We start from the raw sequence: 24,988 nt of genomic DNA, 5'->3' as shown, positions 1-24,988 counted from the left end.
CCAACAGTCTGACTTACTTTCTCTGCCTTTTTTTCCCTCCCAAGATTTATCTTATTTTAATTGGAAAGGCAGAGTTACAGAGGAGAAAGAGAGACAGAAAGATCCATCTTCTGGTTCATTCGCCTAACGGCCACAATGGCTAAAGCTGGGCCAGTCTGAAGCCAGGAGTCAGGAGTTGCTTCTGAGTCTCCCAAGTGGGTGCAGGGACCCAAGGACTTGAGCCGTTCTCTGCTGCTTTTCCCAGGTACATCAGTAGGGAGCTGGTGGGAAGCGGAGTAGCCGGGACACGAACCGGCGCCCTTGTGGATTGGTGGCATAGCACATGGAGACTTTACTTGATAAGCCACAAAGCTGGCCCTTGAATGTAACTGAACACCTACTGTGCTGCTCCTGAACTGAACTCCACGGGGCGCGGCTGCCATCAGCTCCAGGCAACCACGCTGCCATCCTGGGAGGAGCGCTGGCTCCCGGACACTTGGGCTGTCATTGGGGTGGTGGCTCTGAGCAGCCCCTACATGGCCTCAACATCCCGGCAGGTCCTTGGCAGGTCCTTGGGGCTCTGATCCCAGCACTGGGGCCTCCCCGCTCCCACGCAGCAGCCTCCTCCTCCTGGAACTCACAGGAGAACACTCTAGGCAGGAGCCGGAAGAGCTGGGACCTGACTGGCTCTCAGGGCACCTGGCCCCTGGTAGGTGGGTGTGGATGGATACAAAGCTTCCCCCAGGGCAGGATGATGCTGGGATGTATCGTACTCTGTCACCTAGCAGTCTCTCAGGGGCTGAGCTCCAGTGTCCCCGCATACATCCACTGCATGGAAGACCCACTCATTCCCTTACTCTGTGCTGGCTGCCTCCCCTTCCAAGCTCTGAACCCCAGCCCAGCCTCACAGTCTGCACCTAGCACAGCCCAGGACTCCCCATCAGGCTCTGGGGGCATCCAGCCCAGGAAGGAGGTGCGGTCACTCCTGCAACATTCATCCCTTCCACCCCACTTGCCGCCCCTCCCCTGTGCAGCAACCAAAGGGTCTGACCCTGTGAACCCCGGGGGGGACCCAGCCTGGATCCTTCTTGAGCCAGAACACCCCCCTCAGCTCAGCACGGGCTCTTTGCAGAGTGCAAACCCCACCGTACCTAGCCCAGGACGGCAGAGTAGAGAGAAACACCTTCGTGGGACCAGGAGGCCACCTGGAACCTCACTAGAGAGGCGCCCAGGCCCCTCTACTGCAGGCTCCTACCTGGGCAGCATTCCCTCCTCTGCCCCAGGGAAGTCTGAGACTTTGGACCAATTAGCATCTGAGCTGAGGGGAGCGGGCAGATCCTTCCAGGCCAGGGGAGGCTCCGGGCTCTGCCCCAAGCGCCCCGGGCCTGGGAACTCCAGATGTGTTGTGCAATCAGGTGAGCGGGAGAGCCGGCTCACCCCGGCTGGCAGGGAGCAAATATCCCAGGCTGGCAGTGCCAAGGCGGGGCCTGCCCCAGCCTCCAGCCCGCAGGCAGGGAGGCTCCCTCCGAGATAAGCCCGCCCTGGGCTGCGGGGGCCCAGAGCCAGACTGCACAGAGTCGCTTTTCTGAGCAGCGGGAGAGTGAGCCGGAGCTCTGCACACCAACGCCAGGTAGCCTCCCAGGAGAGCGCCGGCAGCGGTGTGGTCCAGAAAAGCGCTCGGGGCGCCAGCATGAGCCGGTCAAGACACATGGGCAAGATCCGGAAACGTCTGGAAGATGTCAAGAGTCAGTGGATCCGGCCAGGAAGGGCCGACTTCAGCGACAATGAGAGCGCCCGGCTGGCTACAGATGCCCTCCTGGACGGGGGTCCCGAGGCTTACCGGCGGGCGCTCAACCAAGAGGGCGAGGTGGACTTCCTGTCCTCGGTGGAGGCCCAGTACATCCAGGCCTGGGCCAAGGAGCCCCACTGTGCCTCCGATGCTGCCGCAGGCGCCGCCGAGGCCGGGCCCAAGGCCCTAGACGCCAGCTCCCTCCAGTCAGGTACCTACTTTCCCGTGGCCTCAGAGGGCAGTGAACCGGCCCTGCTGCACACGTGGGCTGCGGCCGAGAAGCCCTACCTGCAGGAGAAGTCCACCGCCACTGTTTATTTCCAGACGGACAAGCACAACAACCTCAGGGACCTTGTCCGCCGCTGCATCGCCAGGAGCAGCCAGGTAGCGGTGGCCCAACCCCGTGCCCGTGGCCCTGGGTGGGAGGAACACAAGATGGGGGTGTGGAAGACTGGCGCCTGGGATGGAGGTGAAGGCCTGGTGCTGTCTGGCCCTGGAAGGCTGACCCGCTGACCTCCTGACCCTGCCTGTCGCAGCCCTGGGCCAGGCCACGCCCCCTCTCCACCTGCCACCCTTCCCAAGGGTCCCGTGGACCCACCACGTTGCAACTCAAGGCCCGTGCCTGAGCTGTTCCTCACACTGGGGTCACTTTTTCCTGCATTTTACCCTGCTCACGTCATTTGCTGCGGCCCCCCTGGGGACCCAGCAAGTGCAGCTGTGCTGAATTCCTTAGGTGGGGCTAGGCACCTGCTTCTGTCCTTGCTGATGAGGGGGCCCACTCCCTGGAGACACACTGCACCCAGCCAGTGGCCAGTCTGGGTGTCCCTGTCCCCAGAGGATGTAGATCTTTACAGGTGACTGGAAGAGAACAAGTCCTAAGAGAGAAGTGTTTGGGCTGAAAGAATTCCAGGCCCCCTGAAGGCAGGTGCCATGTCCCGCCAGAGACCCTGGAACCCCAGGCCCTCGGTGGATGCCTCTCCCAGCTTTGGAAGGTGTAAGAGGGATGCAGCCTGGGACACAGGGCAGGGGATGCCCACCCTTTCCCCCCTCACCCCTCACAGCTGGACAGGGGCAGGGGCAAGAGGGGACTCCCCGGGCAGAAATTTATCACCTGTAAAGATGGACACATTCAGTATCTGTCAAGACTGATTTTTCTCTGTCTCTGAAATGTTTTATTTGGATACATCTTTTAAAAAATGATTTTTTAAAATGCTGATATGTGGCTAGGGTCCCAGTCTTTTCAGTATTTCTCAAGTTCAATACTTGAAGTTCCAGGAAAAGCCCACTATGGGCAGAGAGGCAATGCATGGTGCGAGCTGTAGGAAGTTCTGGAAAAATCCACTGGAAGGGGATGCAGATGGAGCAGGCACTGTTGGTGTGGCTGGGCTGCTTGGGCACCAGCACAAGGTAGTATTAACAACTGACAGCCCACTGGACTGCAGGGAGCCAATCAGCAGCCGTGGGGCGGCCTCACTGCCTGTCAGGTCTGCGCTCCCTTCCTGCTCCCAAGTGTGAAGTTCAGGGCAGTCCCAGGAGCAGGGCTCAGAGGTGTTGCAAGACACCTGGAGGGAGGCCAGGCTGGGGCTTGTTAAACTGGTCCTGGGCTGAGCCACTTACCTTCCTCCACTCCCCATCTGCCAAGACTTCCTCCCACCTCCGTGGCCCTGAGCACACTCCCCCCTCCACCAGGTCCTTCTCACTCACACAGCATGTTATGCCTCTAGGACAGCTCTGAGACTCCAAGGACTTCACTGAAAAGCGAGCATGCCCGAGGGGCACAGGCAGGCAGGCAGGCAGGCAGCAGGTGGACCTGGCTCACTTGGAGTTGAGTTATGGCCACTTCTTCAGCTTGATCCTCTTTGCTGCCGTCCCCACCCCTCTATTGCATTGCACCTGTTTGTGTTGCTTGCCAGACTCCTGCAGTCAGGGTTTGTGCTAGCCACTCATGCACGCATGCAGAGGCAGAGGGCTCAAGGAAGGTCTTCTCGCACGGATGTGCTGGTGGAGGGTGGTGGAGTCAAGGACTAGCAGGATCCCCAGCCAGGGCTGTCAGGGAGGTAGGAGAGTAGAAGGGGCACTGGGACCGGGAGGGCAGGTGTGGAGAGAAGCTACAGGGAGACTCCTGGGGGAACCTGCCTGCGCCGTGTTCTCCTGGCTGCTTCTCCTCTCATCTGACAGCAGCGAGCCCAAGAGAAAGGGAAGGGGTGTTAGGAACAGCCCCCTGGGGTGCTGAGTCCCAGTGCCTGACTCTGCTGCTTCCTGCTTGTGGGCACCATGGAAAGCATCCGACAATGGCCCTTCCCTCCACATGCGAGACCCAGATGGAGTTCCTGGGATTTGGGGGAGTGAAGCAGTGGATAGAAATTCTCTCCTATCATAGCTCCTCAAATTAACACACGATAAGTTGTAAAATTTGTTTTAAAGAATGCTGCAGGGCCTAACGCAATAACCTAGTAGCCTTGCATCTGCCAGGATCCCATAAGGGTGCCGGTTCATGTCCCGGCTACTCCACTTCACATCCAGCTCCCTGAGAAAGCAGTCGAGGACGGCCCAAAACTTTGGAAGCCTGCACCTGTGTGGGAGACCCAGAAGAAGCTCCTGGCTTCAGATCAGCTCAGTTCCAGCCACTGTGGCCACTTGGGGAGTGAACCAGTGAATGAAAGAGCTTTCTCTCTGTATCCCCTTCTCTGTATATCTGCCTTTCCCATACAAAATAAATCCTTAAAAAAAAAAAAAAAAAGGATGCTGCAAAAGCAGTGAAATTCTTAGTGCCCCTTGGCTGCCAGCCATGTGATTGTAAACCCATGGAGGAAGGGGTCCTGTTCACCACCCCCTTCCCTGAGCTCAATGAGAGCAACCCTCCTCTGCTGTCTTCCCAGGCACACTAGCAGGGAGAGCATCAGAGGTGGAACAGCCAAGACTCGAACAGGTGCCCATATGCGTGTCGGCACTGCAGGCGGCAGCAGCTTTAGCTACCACACCACGATGCCAGCCCCAGAACCTTTGCTTTCTGTGGTACTCATGTTACACGCAGGAAGAGGCTTTCTGGATGCACAGCATCTGTCCATGAGGAGACCGGGACCCAGAGAGGCCGAATGACTTGCTCAAAGGCACACAGCTGGCTTCTAGCAGCTTCCAGTAGCACCAGGTCTGGAGCCAAAGTGCCCAAACTCCTGGCAGAGCCCTTGCCTCTGGATCACGTGGACTGTTCACTACGGCTTCCACAGCAACCTGCCACAGCTTCTTCTGGATCTTCTGCAGGGTCTCAAGGCTTTGGGCCGTCCTCCACTGCTTTCCCAGGCCACAAGCAGGGAGCTGGATGGGAAGTGGAGCTGCCGGGATTAGAACCACCCCCTCCAGTAGAACAGCACTGGGCAGGTCAGCCACTGGGGCTAGCGTGGGGCCCCAGCTCCTCTGTGACCCTGCCCTCCTTCGTGCCAGGTCCTGGCCATCCTGATGGACGTGTTCACTGACGTGGAGATCTTCTGTGACCTCCTGGAGGCGGCCAACAAGCGCAGGGTGTTCGTCTGCGTGCTCCTGGACCAGGCAGGTGTGGCGCTGTTCCAGGAAATGTGTGACAAACTCCAGATCTCTGACGGTCACCTCAAGGTAGGGCCCCAGGCAGAGTCCCCAGGGTGCTGCGTGTCAGGCCGGGGAGGGGAGGCGTGATTGTAGATGCCTCCGTGTTTGTCCCCTTGCTTCACCTCCTCCATCTTCCATCTTGAGCTGCACCAAGGCGTCGACACAGAGGCAGGATCCTGTAAAACTGGCAGCAGGCAGCATCACTGCCCCTTTCGCCTGTCGGCTGGGGAAGCCCAATGGGAGAGCCTCCTGGGCCAGGGCAACCCGTGGAACCCACAGGAGACAGGGTAGAACTTCTTGGCCCCAACAGGACGTGGGTCATCTCATTGAAGAGAAGCTACATCCCCACCCATCACATCCCTTTCCGGGCAGGGAGAAAAGAAACCCCAGAGGACAGGGCACATAGGCACCCAAGTTCAGGAGCACCTCATGCAAGGTCAAGTGTGACCGCCCCACTGTAGTTTCCATGAGAGGGTCAAGGGTGGTCCACAGGCTTCCTTGGTTGACTCCCCTCTCACTCTAGCCCCTCTTGACTAGGATGAAGCCCCCATCCCCACCTCCTCTTCCCTGCCCTCCCCATTACATGCAGCTGTGTTCAGGGGCCCTCCGGACACCTCACGCCCTTTGCCTCTCTGCTCTGATTTGACCTTGCTGGGTCCCATCTCCCAGGTATGAGGCCAGCCAATAAGTCCAGAGGCCTTGTCTTTAAGGGCACCACAGGACAATGGGATGTGCCTTTCCTCTTGGGAGACTGCCACCTTCCCCTCTGGTTTCCTCAGCTTCAGGGCTGGGGCAGCAGGTGCTGCTGGCAGGGCACAGGGGACACATGTAGCTGTGGTATGAGCTGAGGAGTCACCCTGGCTTGGGACAATGGAGAGTCCGCTGGACCTCCACAAAACCACCCCTTTGGTTACGCTGGGCCATCTCTCTGGCCAGCTTAGGGTCAGGACCTTGTCACCGAGGCCACTTATAAGACAGAGTTGGGCCTTGGCGTCCCTGGGGGCTTTGGCTGGGAACTTCACGGGCGTCAGCTCCTTGTTCTCTTTCCTGCCTCTTTGAGTTTCTCCCCTCTTCTCTCTCTCTCTCTCTCTCTCTCTCTCTCTCTCTCTCTCCTCTCTCTTTTTTACCACCAGCAAATACCAGGATAATGAAGAAAAATTAGGAAAGTCAGCCAAGGAAGACGCTTAAACGGCCCATAATCCCACCACACAAGAAATCACCTGTGTTTACATCTTTAGTAAAAATTCTTCCAGCATTTTCCTTTTGCCAACTGTTATGGCCTGTCTGGGCTGCTGCCATGGAATAGCCATGGAATAGGTGGCATGGCTTCAAGACAATGGAGATTCCTTTCTCACAGTCTGGGGATGGAGGAGCCCTAGCAGGACAAAGCTGCCTGGGGGCAGGGCCACTTCTGCTTCAAACAGCTGTCTCCACTAGCCTCATCCAGGGAGCTCTCGGGGGTCTCTTGTAGGACACTAACCCTGCTCCCAAAGGCTGTGCTGCTGTGAGCTGTTCACCGTCCCCCGCGAGCCTCACCTCTCAAAGCCGCCACCTTGGAGGTGGGAACCCCCCAGTGCGCACCTGTAACCACACTGCAATAAGCGACGCCTGTGCCCCCTTCCTGCAGAACATGTCTGTCCGGAGTGTGACGGGAGAGGTGTACTGTGCCAAATCAGGCAGGAAATTCGCCGGCCAAGTCCAGGAGAAGTTCATCATCTCCGACTGGAGGTTGGTCCTGTCTGGCTCCTACAGGTGAGCACTGGGTTCACTTCCTGTCAGTTTCCTGGAGGTGGTGCAGAGCAGCTCCCCACTGCTAGTGTGCACACATCAGCACCGACCCAGGACACGACCTGGCTGAGCCAGATCTCCTGCCCAGGGCAGCAGCCAGAGAGGCTGGGCCTTCTCTCGGGGGACTCCCGGGTGAAGTGGCACTGCCAGGTGTCACCTTTCCTAGTAACTGCAATGAGACATGGTATCTTCTTTTCCTCTCCTCCATTGGAAGGCAGAGAGAGACAGAGATCTTCCATCCACTGGTTCACTCCGCAGATGGCCACAACAGCCAGAGCCGGGGGCTTCCTGTGTGTTTCTCATGTGGGGGCCACAGGCCTCACTCCTTGAACTACCATCTGCAACACTCGGGACCCACAGTGGTATGGGGCTGTGCCAGAAGTGAAGGAGCTGGGTCTAGACCAGGGCCTCCACCACGGGATGTGAGTGCCCCCAGCAGTGACGCAGCTACTGTGCATGTGGTTGTAGGTTACCCCATCAAAGGCATCTCTCCAGGCAGAGGCGGGAGCAACAGGAAGCAAAGAAGCAGGGACGACTGGCTCTCCCAGGGGGCCATGCCCGGAAGCCCCAGAAACCAGCCAGGGAGGCAGTGGAAGAGGAACAGACACATCAACCAATGGGACAGAGGGAAAGTGCAGATACAGACCCACCCACAACAGGGGACACGGACCCATGGGGGAGAACAGGAAGTAGGTCATTCCCCCGCTGGAAAACCAGGTTCCTTCCTCACACCTACTTTCCTAATATCAGCTCCCATGGGGCCAGCAGGCTAATCCTCCGCTTGTGGTGCCAACATCCCTTATGGACATTGGTTCGTATCCTAGCTGTTCCACTTCCAATCCAATTCCCTACTAATGTGCCTGGGAAAGCAGCGGAGGATGGCCCAAGTGCTTAGGCCCCTGCACCCACATAGGAGACCAGGAAGGAACTTCTGTCTTCCAGCTTCAGACAGGCCCAGCTCTGGCCATAGCAGACATTTGGGGAGTTTTCCAGGGAATAGACGATCTCTCTCTCTCTGTCGCTCTGATTTTAAAATAAATATATAATTTTTTGAAGAATTACTTGTTTATTTGAAAGAGTTAGAAAGAGGAAAGATAGGCGAGCCACCCTCTGCTACTTTGCTAGGTGCATACTCAGGGACCTGGAGGGGAACAGGAAGCGGAGCAGCCAGGACTCAAACTGGTGCCCCTATGGGAAGCCACTGCAGCAGGTGGCAGCTGTGGTGGCTTAACCCGCTGTGTCACAGCACCAGCCCCCAGATGCCTTAGGTCTTCTTGACACAGCCCAAGCCCCCAAGGACAGTCCCCTTTATGCTGCTTCCCCCAGAGCTCTGTGTGGGTGGAGGAGGCGGGTGTCCCACTTCACAGGTGGAGACACTGAGGCTGGGGCTGCTGCACCTGAGGACGCGGCTTCCCTGCAGCCCCTCCTGCTTTCTTGGGGAGCATCTAGGGTCACCAGGAGGCCACACATGTACGAACTAGAGCCGCAACCCTTCACCTGCAAACACCTGTAAGAACCAGGCCACTAGGCCTTGACTCTGTCATCTGTGAGTAGGGGACTCAGCATCTCCTTCCCTCCAGGGGGAAGGGAGTCTCCCTCCTGCCCTGCGCGGAGGGGGCCACAGGCCCCCTCATCCTCACCCTCATCCGGTCCCCTCCTCCTGTAGCTTCACCTGGCTCTGTGGACACGTGCACCGGAACATCCTGTCCAAGTTCACTGGCCAGGCGGTGGAGCCATTCGACGAGGAGTTCCGCCATCTCTACGCCTCCTCCAAGCCCGTGATGGGTCCCAAGTCGCCCAGGCTGGCGGCCCTGGTACAGGCTCGAGTTGGCGCCAGCCCTCCCCGCGGTGGCCTCAGCAGCAGCAGCAGCAGCTCAGCCAGTGATTGCTCTGCCTCCAACGCCTTCAGCAGCCCCTCAACCAGCAGTAATCCCCAGAATCAGAGCCTGTCCCCTGGGCCCTGCAGTCCTGGGGCCCCACAGCCAGCACCGCCTCCCAGGGCTCAACCCTACAACAGTCCCTGGGCAGCCTTGCTCTGTCCCAGGCCGCCTGCTCTCTACAGCAACTTCAATGTCTACAGGCCCACACGGCTGCAGCTGGAGCAGCTAGGCCTGGTGCCTGCCAGGGGTGCCCACACCTGGAGGCCCTTTCTGCAGGCCACACCCTACTTCTGATGGCCCCTTGGTCCAGATACTCTTCCTGGAGCGAGCTCTGGATGTGCCTGGAGCTTCTGGCCCAAACCACCCTGCAGCTTTGAAACCACTTTCCAGTGAACTGAAGGTGCTGACTTGAAATGGTTGCCTGGATGCAATGTTCCCAGGCCTGGACCTCCATGTGCTGACACTCCCTTTCCTACCACTCCTACCCATCCTGGTGACTAGCTAGTCTGGCCTATGTAGAACATTCCAGAAGGTTCCAGGGAGGTGATGGGAAGCCCCAAGAGGTAGATGGATGGTGAGACCTTCTGCTTCCCAGTGCCCAGGAATGGGCCTCCTCCCAGAGAATCAGAAGGGAAAGAATCAGCTGCGGAGGTGCAAACATTCTAGAGGTTGCTAGGAAAGTTGATAAGAAGGGGGATGGCTTGCTCTCTCCAAAAAGGCTGGTATCAGTGTATCCCTGGGCAGCCCTGTGAAGTAGAGGCAAGGTCCCAGAACTCCCTCTGGGGCCATGTGAGCTGTAGACACTGGGGACAGAGCCAGCCAGGGACCTGGGGATCCCAGTGAGACCAGGCAGCTTAGTGCATTACAGAGCCCTGGGTTGCCACCCGGGGCTTCCTAGGATCAGAGCTGGATGTTACAGATGGAGCCGACAGGCCCTGGGATCCGCCTAGGGAGGCCTGGCCTTCCCCCAGACCCAGGAGCCTCTGCCTGGCCTGGTAAGTGCCTGAGCAATGAATGCTGCACCTTCACAAGCCCCATCATTCCTGTGATTTAGGAAGTTAACCAGCAAACAGAAGCTCTCTCTCGTCTACCTTTCTGTATCTTGGAAATAAAAGTTTTTAATAAAAGAAAGAACTTGCCTGCCAGACAATTTATAGGGTACAGCAATGGCCTTCTGTAACCGGAGACAGGGCTATGGATTGGCGGTGCCGTGCTACCAAAAGGACAGGGTAATGACAGCCCCCCGAGTCACTCAAGCGGGTGCGTCTTGAGAGTAAGGCACTCCGGGCTCTGTTCCAGCCCACCTTTTTTTTTTTTTAATTTATTTACTTTTTTTTTTAAAGACTTATTTTTTTTTTATTACAAAGTCAGATATACAGAGAGGAGAAGAGACAGAGAGGAAGATCTGCCATCCAATGATTCACTCCCCAGGTGAGTGCAACGGCCGGTGCTGCGCCGATCCAAAGCCGGGAACCTGGAACCTCTTCCAGGTCTCCCACACGGGTGCAGGGTCCCAAAGCTTTGGGCCGTCCTCGACTGGTTTCCCAGACCACAAGCAGGGAGGTGGATGGGAAGTGGAGCTGCCAAGATTAGAACCAGTGCCCACATGGGATCCCGGTGCGATCAAGGTGAGGACTTTAGCTACTAGGCCACGCCGCCGGGCTCCCAGCCCATCTTCGAAGCAACGGCTAGAGAGCCAAAAGCCTAAAACAGGAGACCATGGGCTGGTGTTCATCTAATGGTTAAGCTAGAAAATTTGTCCCTCCTCTCTCTGTAACCTTTTCAGATAAATTAAAGAGAAGAATTTCCTGAAGTCAGGGTTCCGTGGCCCACTTCACACACATTACAGGAGGCAGCACCGCACACTCCACACATGGCACAGCAGAGACTCCTGTGTGTCCAGACCCCGCGGCAGGAGGAACCGAGACCGACCCGCTGCAGCAGACCCGGCCCTGCGGTCCTGTCAGCACTGAGGGGCCGGCAGGCCTCCTCACCAGCGGGCAAATCCTCAGATGCTTGGTACTTCCTGACACACTCTTGTTAGGCCACGTTCTGGGTCATCCATCCCTGAGGAATTTGTCCCCACAGTGTGGACTCTCCCAGTGCCAGCTGTAACACTGCAGCTGCCTTTAAAAGGCCCTAACACTCAGGGTCCTTCATAGCTGGCCAACAGCCACTGGCTGAGGGGGAGCGAGTGTCAGGCATGGTGCTGTGAGGAACGGAATAACACCCAACGAGGAAACGGAAAAGAGGCTGAAGATTGCAAAAACAACCTGAGAAACCATTTTTTTAAACAAAGATTTATTAATTAATTAAGATTTAATTTTTATTCTTATTGGAAAGGCAGTTTTCAGAGAGAAGGAAAGACAGAAAGATCTTCTAGCTGCTGGCTCACTCCCCAAGTGGTTGCAATAGTGAGAGCCAAGCTGATCCAAAGTCAGGAGCCAGGAGCTTCTTCCGGGTCTCCCACCTGGGTGCAGGGTCCCAAGGCTTTCGGCCATTTTCCACTGTTTCCACAGGCCACAAGTAGGGAACTGGAAGGGAAGTGGAGCAGCCAGAACATGAACTTGTGCCCATATGGGATCCTGGCACTTGGAGGTGGAGGATGAGTCAACTGAGCCATCACGCTGGGCTCAAGAGAAGCCATTTTTATGAAACACAAGTCGCCAGCTTTAATCCTCTGTGTCCTGTGAGTACCAGGGGATCCCATCTGAAGCAAACCAGGACCCTTCCATCTCCCTGCGGACAGGCCCGCTAGGCCGAGGTGTGGATGTGCACGCCGAGCTGACTGTGGCAGGCCAGAGCTGCTCTCTGATCCTGTGGAACCACCTGGCTTCGAACTCCTCAGGAGAGGCAGCCTCCCAGGCAGTTAGGGCCGCGGGCCCGACACTCTTCACCTCTGAGTGAAGCTCCTCCTTGATTTTTTCTGGAACTATGTCTTCTCCCATGACCTGTAGCAGGAGAAAAACTCCGTCCCAGGGCACAGGCAGCAGATGAGCCAGGGCCGACCGCCCAGTCACCAAGCCAAAGGCTTTCACACCCACAAAGAAAAGCTCCTGAGCCATCGGAGGGATTCCCAACACACTGAAAAGACACTTGCCCAGAAGCAGCTACTCAAGGACCATAGTGAGGAACTTTAAAACATTCATGGAAAATATACCTAAACGCTTATTCTGGGCCACTAAGTGTTGTGGCATGGCACCCAACGTTGCTGCCTGCAATACCAGTATCCCACTTGGGCACCAGTTCAAGACCCAGCTGCTCTATTTTTTTTTAAAGGTGGTTTATTCAATATTTTTTTTTTTTAGATTTATTTTATTTTTATTACAAAGTCAGATATACAGAGAGGAGGAGAGACAGAGAGGAAGTGGAGCTGCCGGGATTAGAACCGGCGACCATATGGGATCCTGGCACGTTCAAGGCAAGGACTTTAGCCACTAGGCCACGCCGCTAGGCCCAAGCTGCTCTATTTTTGAATCAGCATATGGGACAGCTTTCTCTTTTTTTTGTTTTTATTGCATTTTATTTTACAACATCGTTTCATAGGCTCTGATGTTCCCTCGTCCCCTCCCCGTACCCTCCCCCCATGGTGGATTGCTCCACCTTATTGTAGTATTACAGTTCAAATCCAGTCTTGTTTCTTTCATGCAAGCATGTGCCATGCACAGAGCCCAGCATCTTATTGTCCATGGGGGAGCTTTCTGTCTCTGCTCTCTGTATATCTCCCTTTCCAATAAAAAATAATAATAATTAAGTTGGGGTCCGGCGTGGTGGCCTAGCAGCTAAAGTCCTCACCTTGATCGCACCAGGATCCCAAATGGGCATCGATTCTAATCCCGGCAGCTCCACTTCCCATCCAGCTCCCTGGTTGTACCCTGGGAAAGCAGTTGAGGACGGCTCAAAGCCTTGGGGCCCTGCACCCGCGTGGGAGACCTGGAGGAGATTCCTGGCGCCTGGCTTTGGATCAGTGTAACACTGGCTGTAGTGGTCACTTGGGGAGTGAATTATCAGATGGAAGATTTTCCTCTTTTTTTTTTTTAAGATTTATTTTTATTACAAAGTCAGATATACAGAGAGGAGGAGAGACAGAGGGGAAGATCTTCCATCCGATGATTCACTCCCCAAGTGAGCCGCAACAGGCCGGTGCTGCGCTGATCCGAAGCCGGGAACCTGGAACCTCTTCCGGGTCTCCCTCGCGGGTGCAGGGTCCCAAAGCTTTGGGCCGTCCTCAACTGCTTTCCCAAGCCACAAGCAGGGAGGTGGATGGGAAGTGGAGCTGCCGGGATTAGAACCGGCGCCCATATGGGATCCCGGGGCTTTCAAGGCGAGGACTTTAGCCGCTAGGCCACGCCGCCGGGCCCAGATTTTCCTCTTTGTCTCTCCTCCTCTCTGTATGTCTGACTTTACAATAAAAATAAATAAATCTTTAAAAATAATAATTAAAAAAATTTTTTTTTAATTTAAATTTATTTTCATTTGAAAGGGCAGAGTTAAACAGAAGATGGACAGAAAGAGAGACCTCCAATCCACCATTCCACTCCTCAAATAGCCACAATGGCCAGAGCTGGGCAGGTTTGAAGCCAGAAGCCAGGCACCTCTCCCGGGTCTCCCTCGTGGGTGCAGGGGACCAAGGACTTGAGCCGTCCTCCACTCCTTTCCCAGACTATTAGCAGAGAGCTGGATCACAAGTGGGGCAGCTAGGATACAGATCAGTGCCCACAGGGGATGCCAGTGCCACAGGTGGAATTTCAGCCGGCTACAGCACAGAGCTGGCCACGCCCTTGGCTCCCTGCCACCCCACAGCACATCCTACTGGAGTTCTGGGCTCCTAACTGCCTTGGCCAAGCCTCATGAATCAAAGATCACTTTCTCTTCTTTCCCTAAGCAAACAAACCTCTTTGTTAAAAAAGAAAAGCAAGAGGAAAAAGAAACTGCAGAAGGACAATTTACAAAAAGCGAAGGTTTTTAAAGAGATAGACAGCGCTGGTCTCCCTGGGGAGGGGAACGGGGTGGAAAGCAGAGGCACAGCTGGCACAGCTGCCTCCCAGGCCAGCTCTGCCTCAAACGGGAGCGTAGATTCCTTTGTCAACCGGGCGGTCGACACACAGGAGAGGCATTTACACTGTGTCCACAGGCCCAGGCTAGCAAGCACCCCAGACACACACAGCACAGCTGCCGCCGCCCGGAGCAGAAGCCGCCCCTCTGCTGACGAGTGATCCACAGGCACGGACAGGCGGAGACAAGTTCCCCAGCGCAGGACACTTGGCTCTGTTTCTTACAGAACAGTTCTGGAGCCAGCACCAATATCCAGGAGGCCTGCTTTCACGCACACCCAGGGGGATTCACTCACCTCAGCCATCAGCAGCAACGCGTCTTCTTTGAAGCTGAACCCTCTCATTCTGTCTTCAATTTCCCGCTGAGTCCTTAGGTTCTTCTCCAAAGCAAATGATGTTTGCTGTGACTGTGTAAGCTGAAGCAAAAGCCTGAAAAGCAGAGGCATGCGGCTGTGCGGAGCCCAGCTGCGGGTCGGGACCACCAGGCTGCGGGGACACTGCCAGGCCTGCAGGGCCCAGCTAACCCCCTGAAGCGCTCCGAATAAATCCCCCAGCTTTGCAGCACAGATGCACCTTTTCAGAAACAGACCGAAACTTTTCAAAGAACTCCGTGGAGAACAGCAGCAGCTCCAGGGAGTTTCCTGGAAAAGTCATGTGCTTGAATGTGTAATTGGCGGAGCGAAGAACAGGCCTTGGTCATCTCCCTCCATGTGGCATCCGGGATCTGCTCTGTGCCTGTCCCGCTCCCAGACCCTGCAGCAATGTGGCCTCCAGGCCCTGCTACATTCACCAGCACACACTCTCCCAAAGAGGCCAGACCCGCGACGGCCCTCGGGTGAGCACCCCGCAGCCCTCTGCCCACCCCTCACTGTCAGGTTATAGCCTGATTCCCTCTCCTGGTCTTCCCCTTCCTGTCCTCCTCACTCGGCTCCTTGTGTTTTTCCAGATCCTGCAAGTGCCTCCAGAGTTTCCCAATTTTCCTCAAGTTTTCCTGCTCCCCAGGAAGCGGGCATTTCCATCAGTCCTCTACCGTAAAGATGAAGAACCTAGGAGCAGAGACCTGCAGACATGTGTGAGGGAGGACAGCCGGCAAGCGGCAGAGTCCAGGCTCACTCGTGCACAGCCACCACTCACCGAATTCCTGACCATCAGCTCTGCCGCCCTCTTGGCCTGCTGCTGCAGCGTGCCTGGAGCGCCCGCTTCAGGGCTGCTCTCGCTGCCACCCCTCGGGGGACCACACCTTCCCACCCTGGCTTGTAAGGCCTACAGACTCAGATGACACTGAAGTCAAGGGGTACTGTGGAGACCATCAGCAAAATCCCCCAGTCCAGCCTAAGGTCTGAGGGTTCAAATTGGAAAAACAGAAGCCTGACTACGAGCCAAGGTAGTCGGCTGCATGCAGCTCACCTCGGCTTACCTGGTTCGTATAAAAGAGGCGCAGGCCTTCATCTGCATGTCTCTCAGTGCTGCCTCTCTCTTCTCTGCTACACAGTGTGGACTGTTCCCCGTCGCCGGCTCCTTTTCCTGGCTGTGACTGCTACCTGCTTCCTTGGCCAACACAGAGGTCCCAGGCAAGGTTTCAGGCGAACACAAAAGGCCCCCTCTGCCTGAGTGCAGAGAGGGGGAGCCGACCATCTCGGCACCTGAGGGGAAGCTGTTCTGCTTCTGAGATGACGCAAAGGATGTGGTGAGAGCTAGCCCCAGACGCAGGTACGCCTCTGCCAGCCTGCCCCAGTTCCAGGGATTGAAAGGATGCAAAGAAATCAGTTTCTGCAAGCAGAAAACTGTCCTCTCCACGTCCTGCCAACTGGAGAATATAGCAAATTGTAGGTACAGCACGGTGGTTAAATGGTCTGTGTTGGTGGCTTTATTTTCCTAAGAAGAAAACAAAAAGTTAAAGTGTTAGGAAATGTCACCCATTCAAAATGAAGGTGTCAGGTTGTGTATGAGCATCTTCCAGCAGCTTTGTAAGTGGAGTACACTAAACAGACTCCCACTTGAAACTGCAAATCTAGAGAAATACATACTATCTAGCAAAACAGCCATCAGCCACGCCTGCGCATCCCAACCTCCCTTAGCCACGCCGACCTACTCGTTCACGTGAGAGCAGCCAAAGTTAAGTAACAAACTATGTCATCTATGTTCCATTTTTACTATAATCTTTAGCATCTCCAGAAGAAACATCAAAGACGAGGCCAGTTCTCCCAGACCCTGGGCTCATGGTTCCATTTTCATATTCAAGCCTTTCTAACCATCCAAATGAGCATTTCCTTGAGCATCTGGACCAAGTCCATATCCAAATTGTCCCTGGCTTCGCCATCTCCAGGACGGCCCTGCCTGCGGCTCTCGGCGCTCCGGGAGGCAGCGTAATTGAACCCAAATGCCTGCTCTGGGAGCGATTTGCCAGGCTCATTATTTTTGGCTCGAGAGGTTGCTTGGTTTCCTTCTGATCAGAAAATCCTTTTCAAGTCTGCTCAACCGCATCCAAGTCCTCTGGCCTGACCTGCCATATGGTAAATGCCCTTTGGGTTAGCAAAACAGGCCTGCTTTTCCTTTTCCTTTCTTCTAAAAAGATTTACTTATTTGAAAGGCAGAACGATATTAAGAGGAGGAGCAGGAGGAGGAGGAGGACTGGAGAGAGGGAGGGAGGCAGAAAGGAGAGAAAGGACATCTTCCCTCTGCTAGCTCACTCCCCAAATGGCCACAGTTGCCAGGGCTGGGCCGGGCGGAAGGCAGCAAGTGCAACTCCATCCTGGTCTGTCATGTAGGTAACAAGGCTCGTAGTCTGTGGGCCATTGTTCGTTGCCTTCCAGGTGCCTTAGCAGGAAGCTGGCCCAGAAGCATGGTAGCCAGGACTCCAACCAGGACTCCAGGTATTGGCTGCCAGTGATGGAAGTGGATGTTTAACCCACAGTGCCACAATGTGGGCCCCCGGGGTTCCTTGTACAAATGAAAGTCCGTGGAGAACAGGCAGCAGACGGTTAGTAGACACGGAGCCTCGGGAAAGCAGGGACAGACTGCTGGCCTCCAAGTCAAGTACTCACAGAGCTACTATGCAGGCCAAAGGAAGCAGCAGATGAGCAGGTGAAAGCCCACGCCTGAGCCTGCTCCTTGGTCTCCCTAAGGCGAAAGACACAGACCACAGCTCCAGACAGCTGTCTGTCCACCTGCCGCCCAGCAAGCTTCTTACGCGCTTCTGTTCAAAGCCGAATTCCACTCCAATAAGCACTCGACTCTTAAAGTCACACCTTGTCCTTTTCTTGACATACAGACAGCCACCCATATAGACTGTCCCAAGGGCCACTTCCTTCCACAGCACGTCCCAGCGGGGAGAGCCAGCACCATGCCGGCACACACCAACTACAGGGCTTCCTCTCTGGAAATTTAATTCCACTGAAATGAATCCAAGGGATTTTTCCTTCTACAATAAAGTGATGATGACGATAACTAAGATTGCCCGAGTGTTTACACTCATTTTACAGCCCATTTTAAGCTGAGGTGACTGAGTCAGAGTAGGGAACTGGCCCGAGGTCACAGGCCAGAAAACAGCAGAACTGGTCGATGGCAGAGGAGGGCACAGAAAGGAAACACAGGGGGAGCTGCCATGCCCTGGCCGTCCCACCTGGCAGACACTGGCTCAGCAGTGCACTCAGGGCATGAGCACTGCTTATGCTCCCTGAACATGAACCCAGAGGAGGCATAAAGACGACTGAAAAAATGCTTATTGTGGAGCAGATGAGAAACAGTTTCTTATAAATAGAAAATGTCTTCCTGGGGCTGGCGCGGTGGCTCAACAGACTAGTCCTTTATTTCCAAGTGCCAGGATCCCATATGGGCACAAGTTCATGTCCTGGCTGCTCCATTTCATATTCTGCTCCCTGCTTGTGGCCTGGGAAGACAGTTGAGGATGACCCAAAGCCTTGAGACCCTGCACCCGTGTGGGAGACTTGGAAAGGAAGCTCCTGGCTCTTGGCTTTGGACTGGCTCAGCTCTGGCCATTGCAGCCACTTGGGGAATGAACCAGAGGATGAAAGATCTTTCTGTATCTCCTTCTCTCTGTAAACCTGCCTTTCCAATCTGAAAACCAAACCCCAGGTATGAGGAAACCAAAGCATACACACAGGCAGCATGCAGAACACACCACTGCGGCCCCATCAGTCCTCCCCTCCCCGGTCAAAGTGCCCAAGGTCCTGGCGTGTCCCACATGCCTTCTAATCAAACTTCCTTCTGCCAGAGAACCACCCTAGGAGGACATGGGAGAGACCTGCAGGCTGGCCCCGACCCTCCTGGGAGCTGCAGACAGACATGCACCTGGCTGGATGGGCCACAGCAAAAACTAGGAGGACATGAGAGAGACCTGCAGGCTGGCCCCGACCCTCCTGGGAGCTGCAGACAGACATGCACCTGGCTGGATGGGCCACAGCAAAAACTCGGCTCCGTGGCTCCTCCAGTAGCTCCCGCCTTTAGCAACCACAGCCAAAGGCACAAAGCACGCACTGACGTGCAAGAGGTGTTGCCAGCAGAGCGGGCAGCAAGGGCACACAGGCAGGCACCAGAAGCATTCAACATGCTGCCAGTCTGCAGAGCAGGAAAGCCAGGAACAGACAAAGCTAAACCCCACAAGTTCACTGCTCATGCCAGTGCTTCCTGGGCAAGGCGTCTGACGCCAACACAGAACGAACCTGTAATTAGTACAGAAGGGAGAAGGAACAACACCCAGCTGTTCTCTGCGTCCAGTCACTACAGGGACTGACTCACTGCAAGGCCAAGGCCAACCTTCCTCAGACTGGGCAAGCCAAGGTCAGTGAGATGGAGCCAGGCTGCTTGTGGGATGGCCTCTGGGTGACTGCATCCACAGAGTTCAAGTTCAGGGCCACAGTGCCTTGTAAAGGCCCTCAGAGGAAGCAAACTGGTCATCACAAATGAAGAATGGCCTACTTAGAATCATTTCCATACAAAATTTTCACAAGGTAACAGAAGTAAGCCATAAATACCTTAATCTAAAAAACAGAAATAAATAATAAACTCTAGAATTACAAACAACTGTCTTTCTTTTTCCTCAGTAAGCAATCTGCAATTGTATTTAAAGACAGAAAATACTACCAGGTTTTCTTCGCCTAGTCAGTCCTTTTGGGGTAATTTCTTTTCTGTTCACAAAAGCAGTGCATGTTTCATTTCATACAGTTTAGAAAATGAAATCTAAAAAACCTAACGAGCAGTGGTCCCTGTGGCACAGCAGGTGAGACCACCACTTGGGACAGCGGCACCCCATCTGCAGTGCTGGGGACCCAGTGCTGCCTCCACCTCGGCCTGAGACTCAGTTTGCTGCTAACACACCCGGGGGTCCCCGTCACTGAGACCCCAGCTGATCTCTCGCTCTGGCTCAACCTCAGCAGCATACTTGCAGAGTGAATCAGCAAACAAACAAACTCTCTCTGTTGCTCTGGCTTCCAAATAAAGCTGGATAAGTAAACCTTAAAAATTAAAAATCTAAGGAAACAATCAGGTCACTTAAATTCCTCCCCAACCTGGGGAATATTTATTTCTGATAGAAGAAACACCTCTGAAGAGATCTGTACAAGGCCAAACGCAGAACTGCTACAAGAAGACAATTATGCTAGGTGCTCGTGTTCACCTTAGCAAACTTCTTGTGCCACTGACAACTTCCGACTTAGCCAGGTCCACAGATTACAGTGCCAGTGGGAGGCTCACTTTTGGCTTCATTAATTAACACGCCGACAATGACCGATCGCCCTGCCACCACTTCTGCTGGAGAAAGCCAGCGGCCACAGCCCTCAGCAGACTCACCAGGCAGGTGGCCACCGCCAGCGCTTCCTCGTGCCGCCCAAGCCGAGCCAGACAGCGGGCCTGGCCTTCCCAGACATCCCTCTGCATGGCAAAGTTGGTCAGTGACAATTTTTCCGCGATGCTGGAATACTCCTGCAGTGCTGCCTGCCAATTATTTGGAAAATACAAGCCATGAACAGAAAGGAAGAAAGGGAAGGTGGGCAGCGCCCTCAAACAACTGGGCCCCCTCTAACAGCATGCCCGCCTGGGAGGGTGGCACAGGGTGGAGAACTGACCAGGCACTGACGCCCGCATCGCCACTACTGTGCTGGGTCACCTTTCCACCAGCAACTAATAAGAGGATTCTGGCAAAGAGGAATCATGAGGGCACTGCAGCAAATTCTGCGAGAAGTGGAATTAAAAGACAGGCTTTTTTGATGCAGAAACATTTAAAGTCCATTCAAGGATTCTGGTAAAACACATTTCCACAGGCTTTTTTGCAGCCCCTTCACGTGTCCGGTTTCACAGCCTCTGCACCACAAGAAACTTATCTTTCCATTCCGTTCTCTGCAGACATTCCGAGTCCCTCACACACACAGCCACCAGTGAGTTCTTGGCTTTTTCCCGTAGCTGGGGGCTTGGCTCCTGTCGCCACGAGGAGCCTGGGCAGCTGGCAAGTAAAAGGAGGCGACAGAGAGCCTGGGGAAAATAGACCTAAAGATCTCTGGTGGAGTTAGAAACCCATGGGGCCTGGAGCCACGCAGAAACAGGGGAACCTGGGAGGGTACAATGCTAACTGCCCGTCACCAAAGACAAAACCTGCCTTCGTAAGCAAGCCCCACCCAGCCAGTACGCTGCTGGCTGCTGCCACTGACAAGCCAGTGCCCACACCAGCGCCGCCCTGCACCGTGAGCCCTACCTCATATTCACGGCGGCGGTAGGCCAGGTCCCCTCGGAACTTCTTAGTACTCAGGGCCTCCACATCATCACTGCTCTCTGTTTCTTCGCAGAACCACTGGAAATTGTGAAAACGCCACGTTACAGAGTGAGGCTGTGGGGGCCCATCTCAAGCTTGGAAGCATAACCAGCTAAGCCTCCAACAGAACACACCTCTCCAGGATAAGCCTCAGTGGAAAAGTGTAAGAGAGAAGCAGCTGAGACAGGCAGACAATTTCAAAGATGCCCGAGGGGTCAGCAATTATGGCACAGCAGGCCAGCTGCCAGATAGTGTCCTGGGAGAGAAGCAGCCGAAGATGGCCCAAGTGTTTGGGCACCTGCCCAGCCATGGCAACTGCAGCAGCCTCTTAGACAGGAGACCACTGCAGCCCCGCCCTTCTCTGCACCCCCATCTCCTTCTCTGACTTTCAAATAAATAAATAAATCCTTTGAAAAAAAAAAAGAGGGCCTAGTTTTTATTAACACTGCCACAGCATAGGGCAAGAACGGTACCTCTTTCACCTCTCTTAAAAAGCCACTCAGCAACGTACAGCTGCATCAGCAGCATTTCCAACAGGGGCTGTGGTGCCTGGCAGCCGCCACCTGACCACTCCAGTTCACACTGGTTCATGCAAGTGAAGCATGTTCGCCAGCGGGGAGACCATGGAGAGGATGAAAGAGCAGGGCACCAGTCCTTGTGGAAGGAATTACAAAAGCGCTGTGCTACAATGAAAATGTTGCAAAGGGAAAAAAAAGAAAGGAAAAAGGATAGCAGAACCTAAGCAGAGAAGATATAAATTAAGGCTGAAAAGTATAACCAAGACTGCAGGGATTAGGCAAAAAAGGCAGGGTGAGGGGCACAGCATGGGGGCAGAGAATTGGAAGGTTTCTGCTGGCTTGATTTTAGACACTCCAGAAACTCCTCTGACCACACTGTTCTGCCTAAGCACAACTAGGCCAGCTGCGGCAGCCCCACGGGAGGCAGAGTCTTGGACATACCAAGCATGTGTGAAGACACGATGGCCAGCAGGAAGGGCCCTCCCACTGCCCCTTCCCCGCATCCTGGCCCTGCCCCTGATCCCCGCTACAGGAGGGAGCTACACCTTCCCACCGTCTCCTTCACTTGTCACAGAAAGCTCAGAACTCCGGCTTAGGGTCCAGGATCTGCTGACACCCCAAACCAATCAACCCTGCAATCAAATATCAGACCAATGGAAGAAAAGTTTGAGGAAACAGTTCCATTTGCTTTTCTAATTTAAAAATATTTTGAGAGTTACAGACAGACTTGTAACACAAAGTCCACATTCCCATCATCAGTTCACTCCCCAAAGGCCTGCCTGACTGGGGCTGGGGCCGAGGCTCGGGCTGGGACTGAAGTCAGGGCTGGGGCTGGGGCTGGGGCCGAGGCTCGGGCTGGGAACTGAAGTCAGGGCTGGGGCTAGGGCCAGGCTGGGCTTGGGGACAGCCAGAACAAGGAATTCAATCTGGATCTCTATGTGCATGGTGGATGTCCGGCTGCTGGAGCCATCATCACTGCCCCCCAGGGTATGCCCTGCCAGGAAGCTGGAAAGGGGAACCAAAGTGCAGGCACACCAGCCAGCTAACACCTCACCCCAGGGACCAAACAAGGAGCTTTCTCTTGATTTAAACCAGAAAAGTGACGCTGAAACTCCTTGACTGTTAAGTAAAACACCGAGGTTCTAGGCAAAGTGCTCTTGAGTGGTGGGTATCTCTGCACTGAGCAAAGCACCCGATGCTCACTTCACGCCCAGTCCCAAGCATGCCAAGTCACAGCTTCTGGGCACGAGCGTTCTGATGCACTGGCTGAGCCACCACAGGCAGCCCCATGTCCTCTATCCCAGTGAGCACTCGGGTTTGTGTCCCGGTTAACACGGCTTTCCTGCTGGTGCACACCCCAGGAGGCGGCAACAGTGGTTCATGTAGTTGAGGTTCAGGCCCCACTTCGGCCCAGCCCAGCCCTGGCTGCTGCGTGCATTTGGGGAGTGAGCCAGCAGATGCAAGACCCATCTATCTCTCTGCCTTTCAAATAAATAAAATGTTAAAACCAAAACAAATTGAGCCTGGCGTTGTAACCTAGTGGTTAAAGTTCTCACCTTGCATAAGCCGGGATCCCATATGGGATCCAGTTCTAATCCTGGCAGCCCTGCTTCCCATCCAGCTCCCTGTTTGTGGCTTGGGAAAGCAGCTGAGGACGCCATAAAGCCTTAGGTCCCTGCTAGTACGTGGGAGACCCAGAAGAGGCTCTGGGCTCCTGGCTTCGGATCAGCTCAGGTCCGCCTTTGTGGTCACTTGGGTAGTCTATCAAAGGACAGAATATCTTCCTTTCTGTCTCTCCTCCTCTATATATACCTGACTTTCCAATAAAAATAAAATATTAAAAAAAATCAACTTGGGGCCAGCATGATGGTTCAACTGGTTAATTCTCTGCCTGCAAGCACCAGCATTCCATATGTGCACTGGTTCAGGTCCTGGTTGCTCCACTTCCCATCCAGCTCCCTGCTTAGTGGCCTGGGAAAGCAGTGTAGGATGCCCCAAAGCCTTGGGACCCTGAACCTGCATGGGAGACCAGGAAAAGGCTGCAGGTTCCTGACCTCAGGTTGCCTTAGCTCCAGCCACTGTGGCCACTTGGGGAGTGAACCAGCATACGGATGATCTCTCTCTCTCTCTTCTAACTCTGCCTTTCCAATAAAAATAAATAAACCACTAAAAACGAAAATTACAACTGCCTGGCCCTATTTCTCAAGGAATCACCTGAATATCCACACCCTTGTTATCTTGGCAACGCCTGCTTCTCTCCCTGGCCAGCGCGTGCCCTGGAGAAGGCTAGGAACCCCTTTTTTCTGCTCTCCCTTTAAGTGCTTCACCCACACTGTCCTCCGTCACAGTATGCTTCAATCGGCCAGTTTTCAAGCATCCTTCAAGTGGCCATGACCTTAATGGCTTTCAAATGACGGTTTCTGTCCTACATAATCTGCAGGGCTGCGAAGAATTCACACAGGGGACGCCTCAAAATACCCCCTAGAAGGACAGAAAAGCGTGGACACATTGCAGTGCCCGGCTCAGGCAAGCAGGCAGGGCCAGCAGCCACCTTCTGAGCCAGGCTCCTGGGAGACGAACAGGCCTTAAGACTTTTCTGGCTTAGTGTATGAGCAGGTTTACCTCAAAACAAATTGCCAAGCCAAAGGATTCTGCTCTACAAGGACACGGCACCCACTGGCCCCGGACGGGGTGTTTCTGTATACAGTATCTCCCGGAAGGATCAGCAGCAACTCCTTGACCCAGCAAGCGCTCTCTTCCCAAAGACAACCGACCAACCGACCAACGCAGGTCCTGGTTCCTACCCAGAACTTCCTCAGGCCCCAGCACAAGCCTTCCCAGGCCCATCTCTGCTAGGGGTCCCTGAAGCCGACTCTGAGAGACTGCCCAGCGTCGGGAAAAAATGAGGCAAATAAAATTTCTAGGAAGTACCCGTGCCCAGCATCTGTTCAGTCCAATCCTTGTAGGGGGAAGAAATGCCAACAACATGGGAAAGGCAAAGCAGCACAGCGTCCCCAGCACCTCGGCTGCGGGTGGGGAGGTAACACGCAGTAATCCTCCAACTCAGCACCGCTCGCGGGGCGCCGGCTCTGTCTCCGCACGGGTCACGCCCCGCAGCGGCCATCGCGTGGACAGCCGGCGAGCGGCAAACAGAAGCTGCACGTGGGAGGGGAGGAAACACCAAGCTGATAGAAAGAGAGGACCAGGAAAGACTTCCTGGAGGTGGCGCGTTTAGGATGCGTCTAGCAGTGTGACGGAGGGGTCAGTGGCGGCAGCGGGGCTCGCCCGGCCTGCAGGGCGGGACGGGCCGCTGGACCCGGGAAGGCGACCGATGCTTCCCGCAGCGCTCACGGCAAGAGCCGACCCGAGGGCAGGCGGGCCGTCGGCGGCTTGGCCCGGCCTCTCACCTGCGGCTCGCAGCGCTTAGCGCGGTAGGGCGCGGGCGGCCCGAGCCTCCGCTCCGGTCTCTCTTCGAACACCGAATCCTCGAACTCGCCGCCGAACAACCAGCAGCCAGACTCCATCGGCCGCAGTCCACCCGCCGGACACCAAGAAGCGGCCGCGCCCACGTGCGGACCAAGCGGAAGGGGCGGTGCCGTCGCCGGGAACGCGGCATGTCGGGAGTTGTAGTCTTT

At 55.1% G+C, this 24,988-nt stretch overlaps 2 protein-coding genes across 2 annotated transcripts; one reads left to right on the top strand and one right to left on the bottom strand.

Moving 5' to 3' along the window:
• Positions 1 to 1,555: 1,555 nt before the first annotated feature.
• FAM83A (family with sequence similarity 83 member A) lies at positions 1,556 to 9,881 on the top strand. Its single transcript, XM_004580709.2, has 4 exons — positions 1,556 to 2,152; positions 5,210 to 5,377; positions 6,978 to 7,102; positions 8,805 to 9,881. The coding sequence occupies exons 1-4, from the start codon at positions 1,670 to 1,672 to the stop codon at positions 9,310 to 9,312; spliced, it is 1,284 nt and encodes a 427-aa protein (XP_004580766.2). The 5' UTR covers positions 1,556 to 1,669; the 3' UTR covers positions 9,313 to 9,881.
• Positions 9,882 to 11,332: 1,451 nt separating this feature from the next.
• C9H8orf76 (chromosome 9 C8orf76 homolog) lies at positions 11,333 to 24,988 on the bottom strand. Its single transcript, XM_004580827.2, has 6 exons — positions 24,761 to 24,988; positions 20,779 to 20,874; positions 19,881 to 20,024; positions 15,490 to 15,947; positions 14,369 to 14,501; positions 11,333 to 11,969 (listed from the first exon to the last, which is right to left on the bottom strand). The coding sequence occupies exons 1-6, from the start codon at positions 24,875 to 24,877 to the stop codon at positions 11,691 to 11,693; spliced, it is 1,227 nt and encodes a 408-aa protein (XP_004580884.2). The 5' UTR covers positions 24,878 to 24,988; the 3' UTR covers positions 11,333 to 11,690.

The sequence above is a fragment of the Ochotona princeps genome, chromosome 9 (genome assembly GCF_030435755.1).
Source record: "Ochotona princeps isolate mOchPri1 chromosome 9, mOchPri1.hap1, whole genome shotgun sequence".
Lineage (NCBI taxonomy): Eukaryota > Metazoa > Chordata > Mammalia > Lagomorpha > Ochotonidae > Ochotona > Ochotona princeps.
This window is presented reverse-complemented; position numbering and strand designations above follow the sequence as displayed.

Coding starts and splice junctions, on each gene's coding strand:
- FAM83A (XM_004580709.2), top strand. CDS start 1,670: ATGAGCCGGTCAAGACACATGGGCAAGATCCGGAAACGTCTGGAAGAT. Junction 5,378..6,977: donor TCTCTGACGGTCACCTCAAG/GTAGGGCCCCAG, acceptor CCCTTCCTGCAG/AACATGTCTGTCCGGAGTGT. Junction 7,103..8,804: donor GTCCTGTCTGGCTCCTACAG/GTGAGCACTGGG, acceptor CTCCTCCTGTAG/CTTCACCTGGCTCTGTGGAC.
- C9H8orf76 (XM_004580827.2), bottom strand. CDS start 24,877: ATGGAGTCTGGCTGCTGGTTGTTCGGCGGCGAGTTCGAGGATTCGGTG. Junction 14,502..15,489: donor GCCTCTTTTATACGAACCAG/GTAAGCCGAGGT, acceptor TCTGCTTTTCAG/GCTTTTGCTTCAGCTTACAC. Junction 11,970..14,368: donor CGTTGCTGCTGATGGCTGAG/GTGAGTGAATCC, acceptor CTCCTGCTACAG/GTCATGGGAGAAGACATAGT.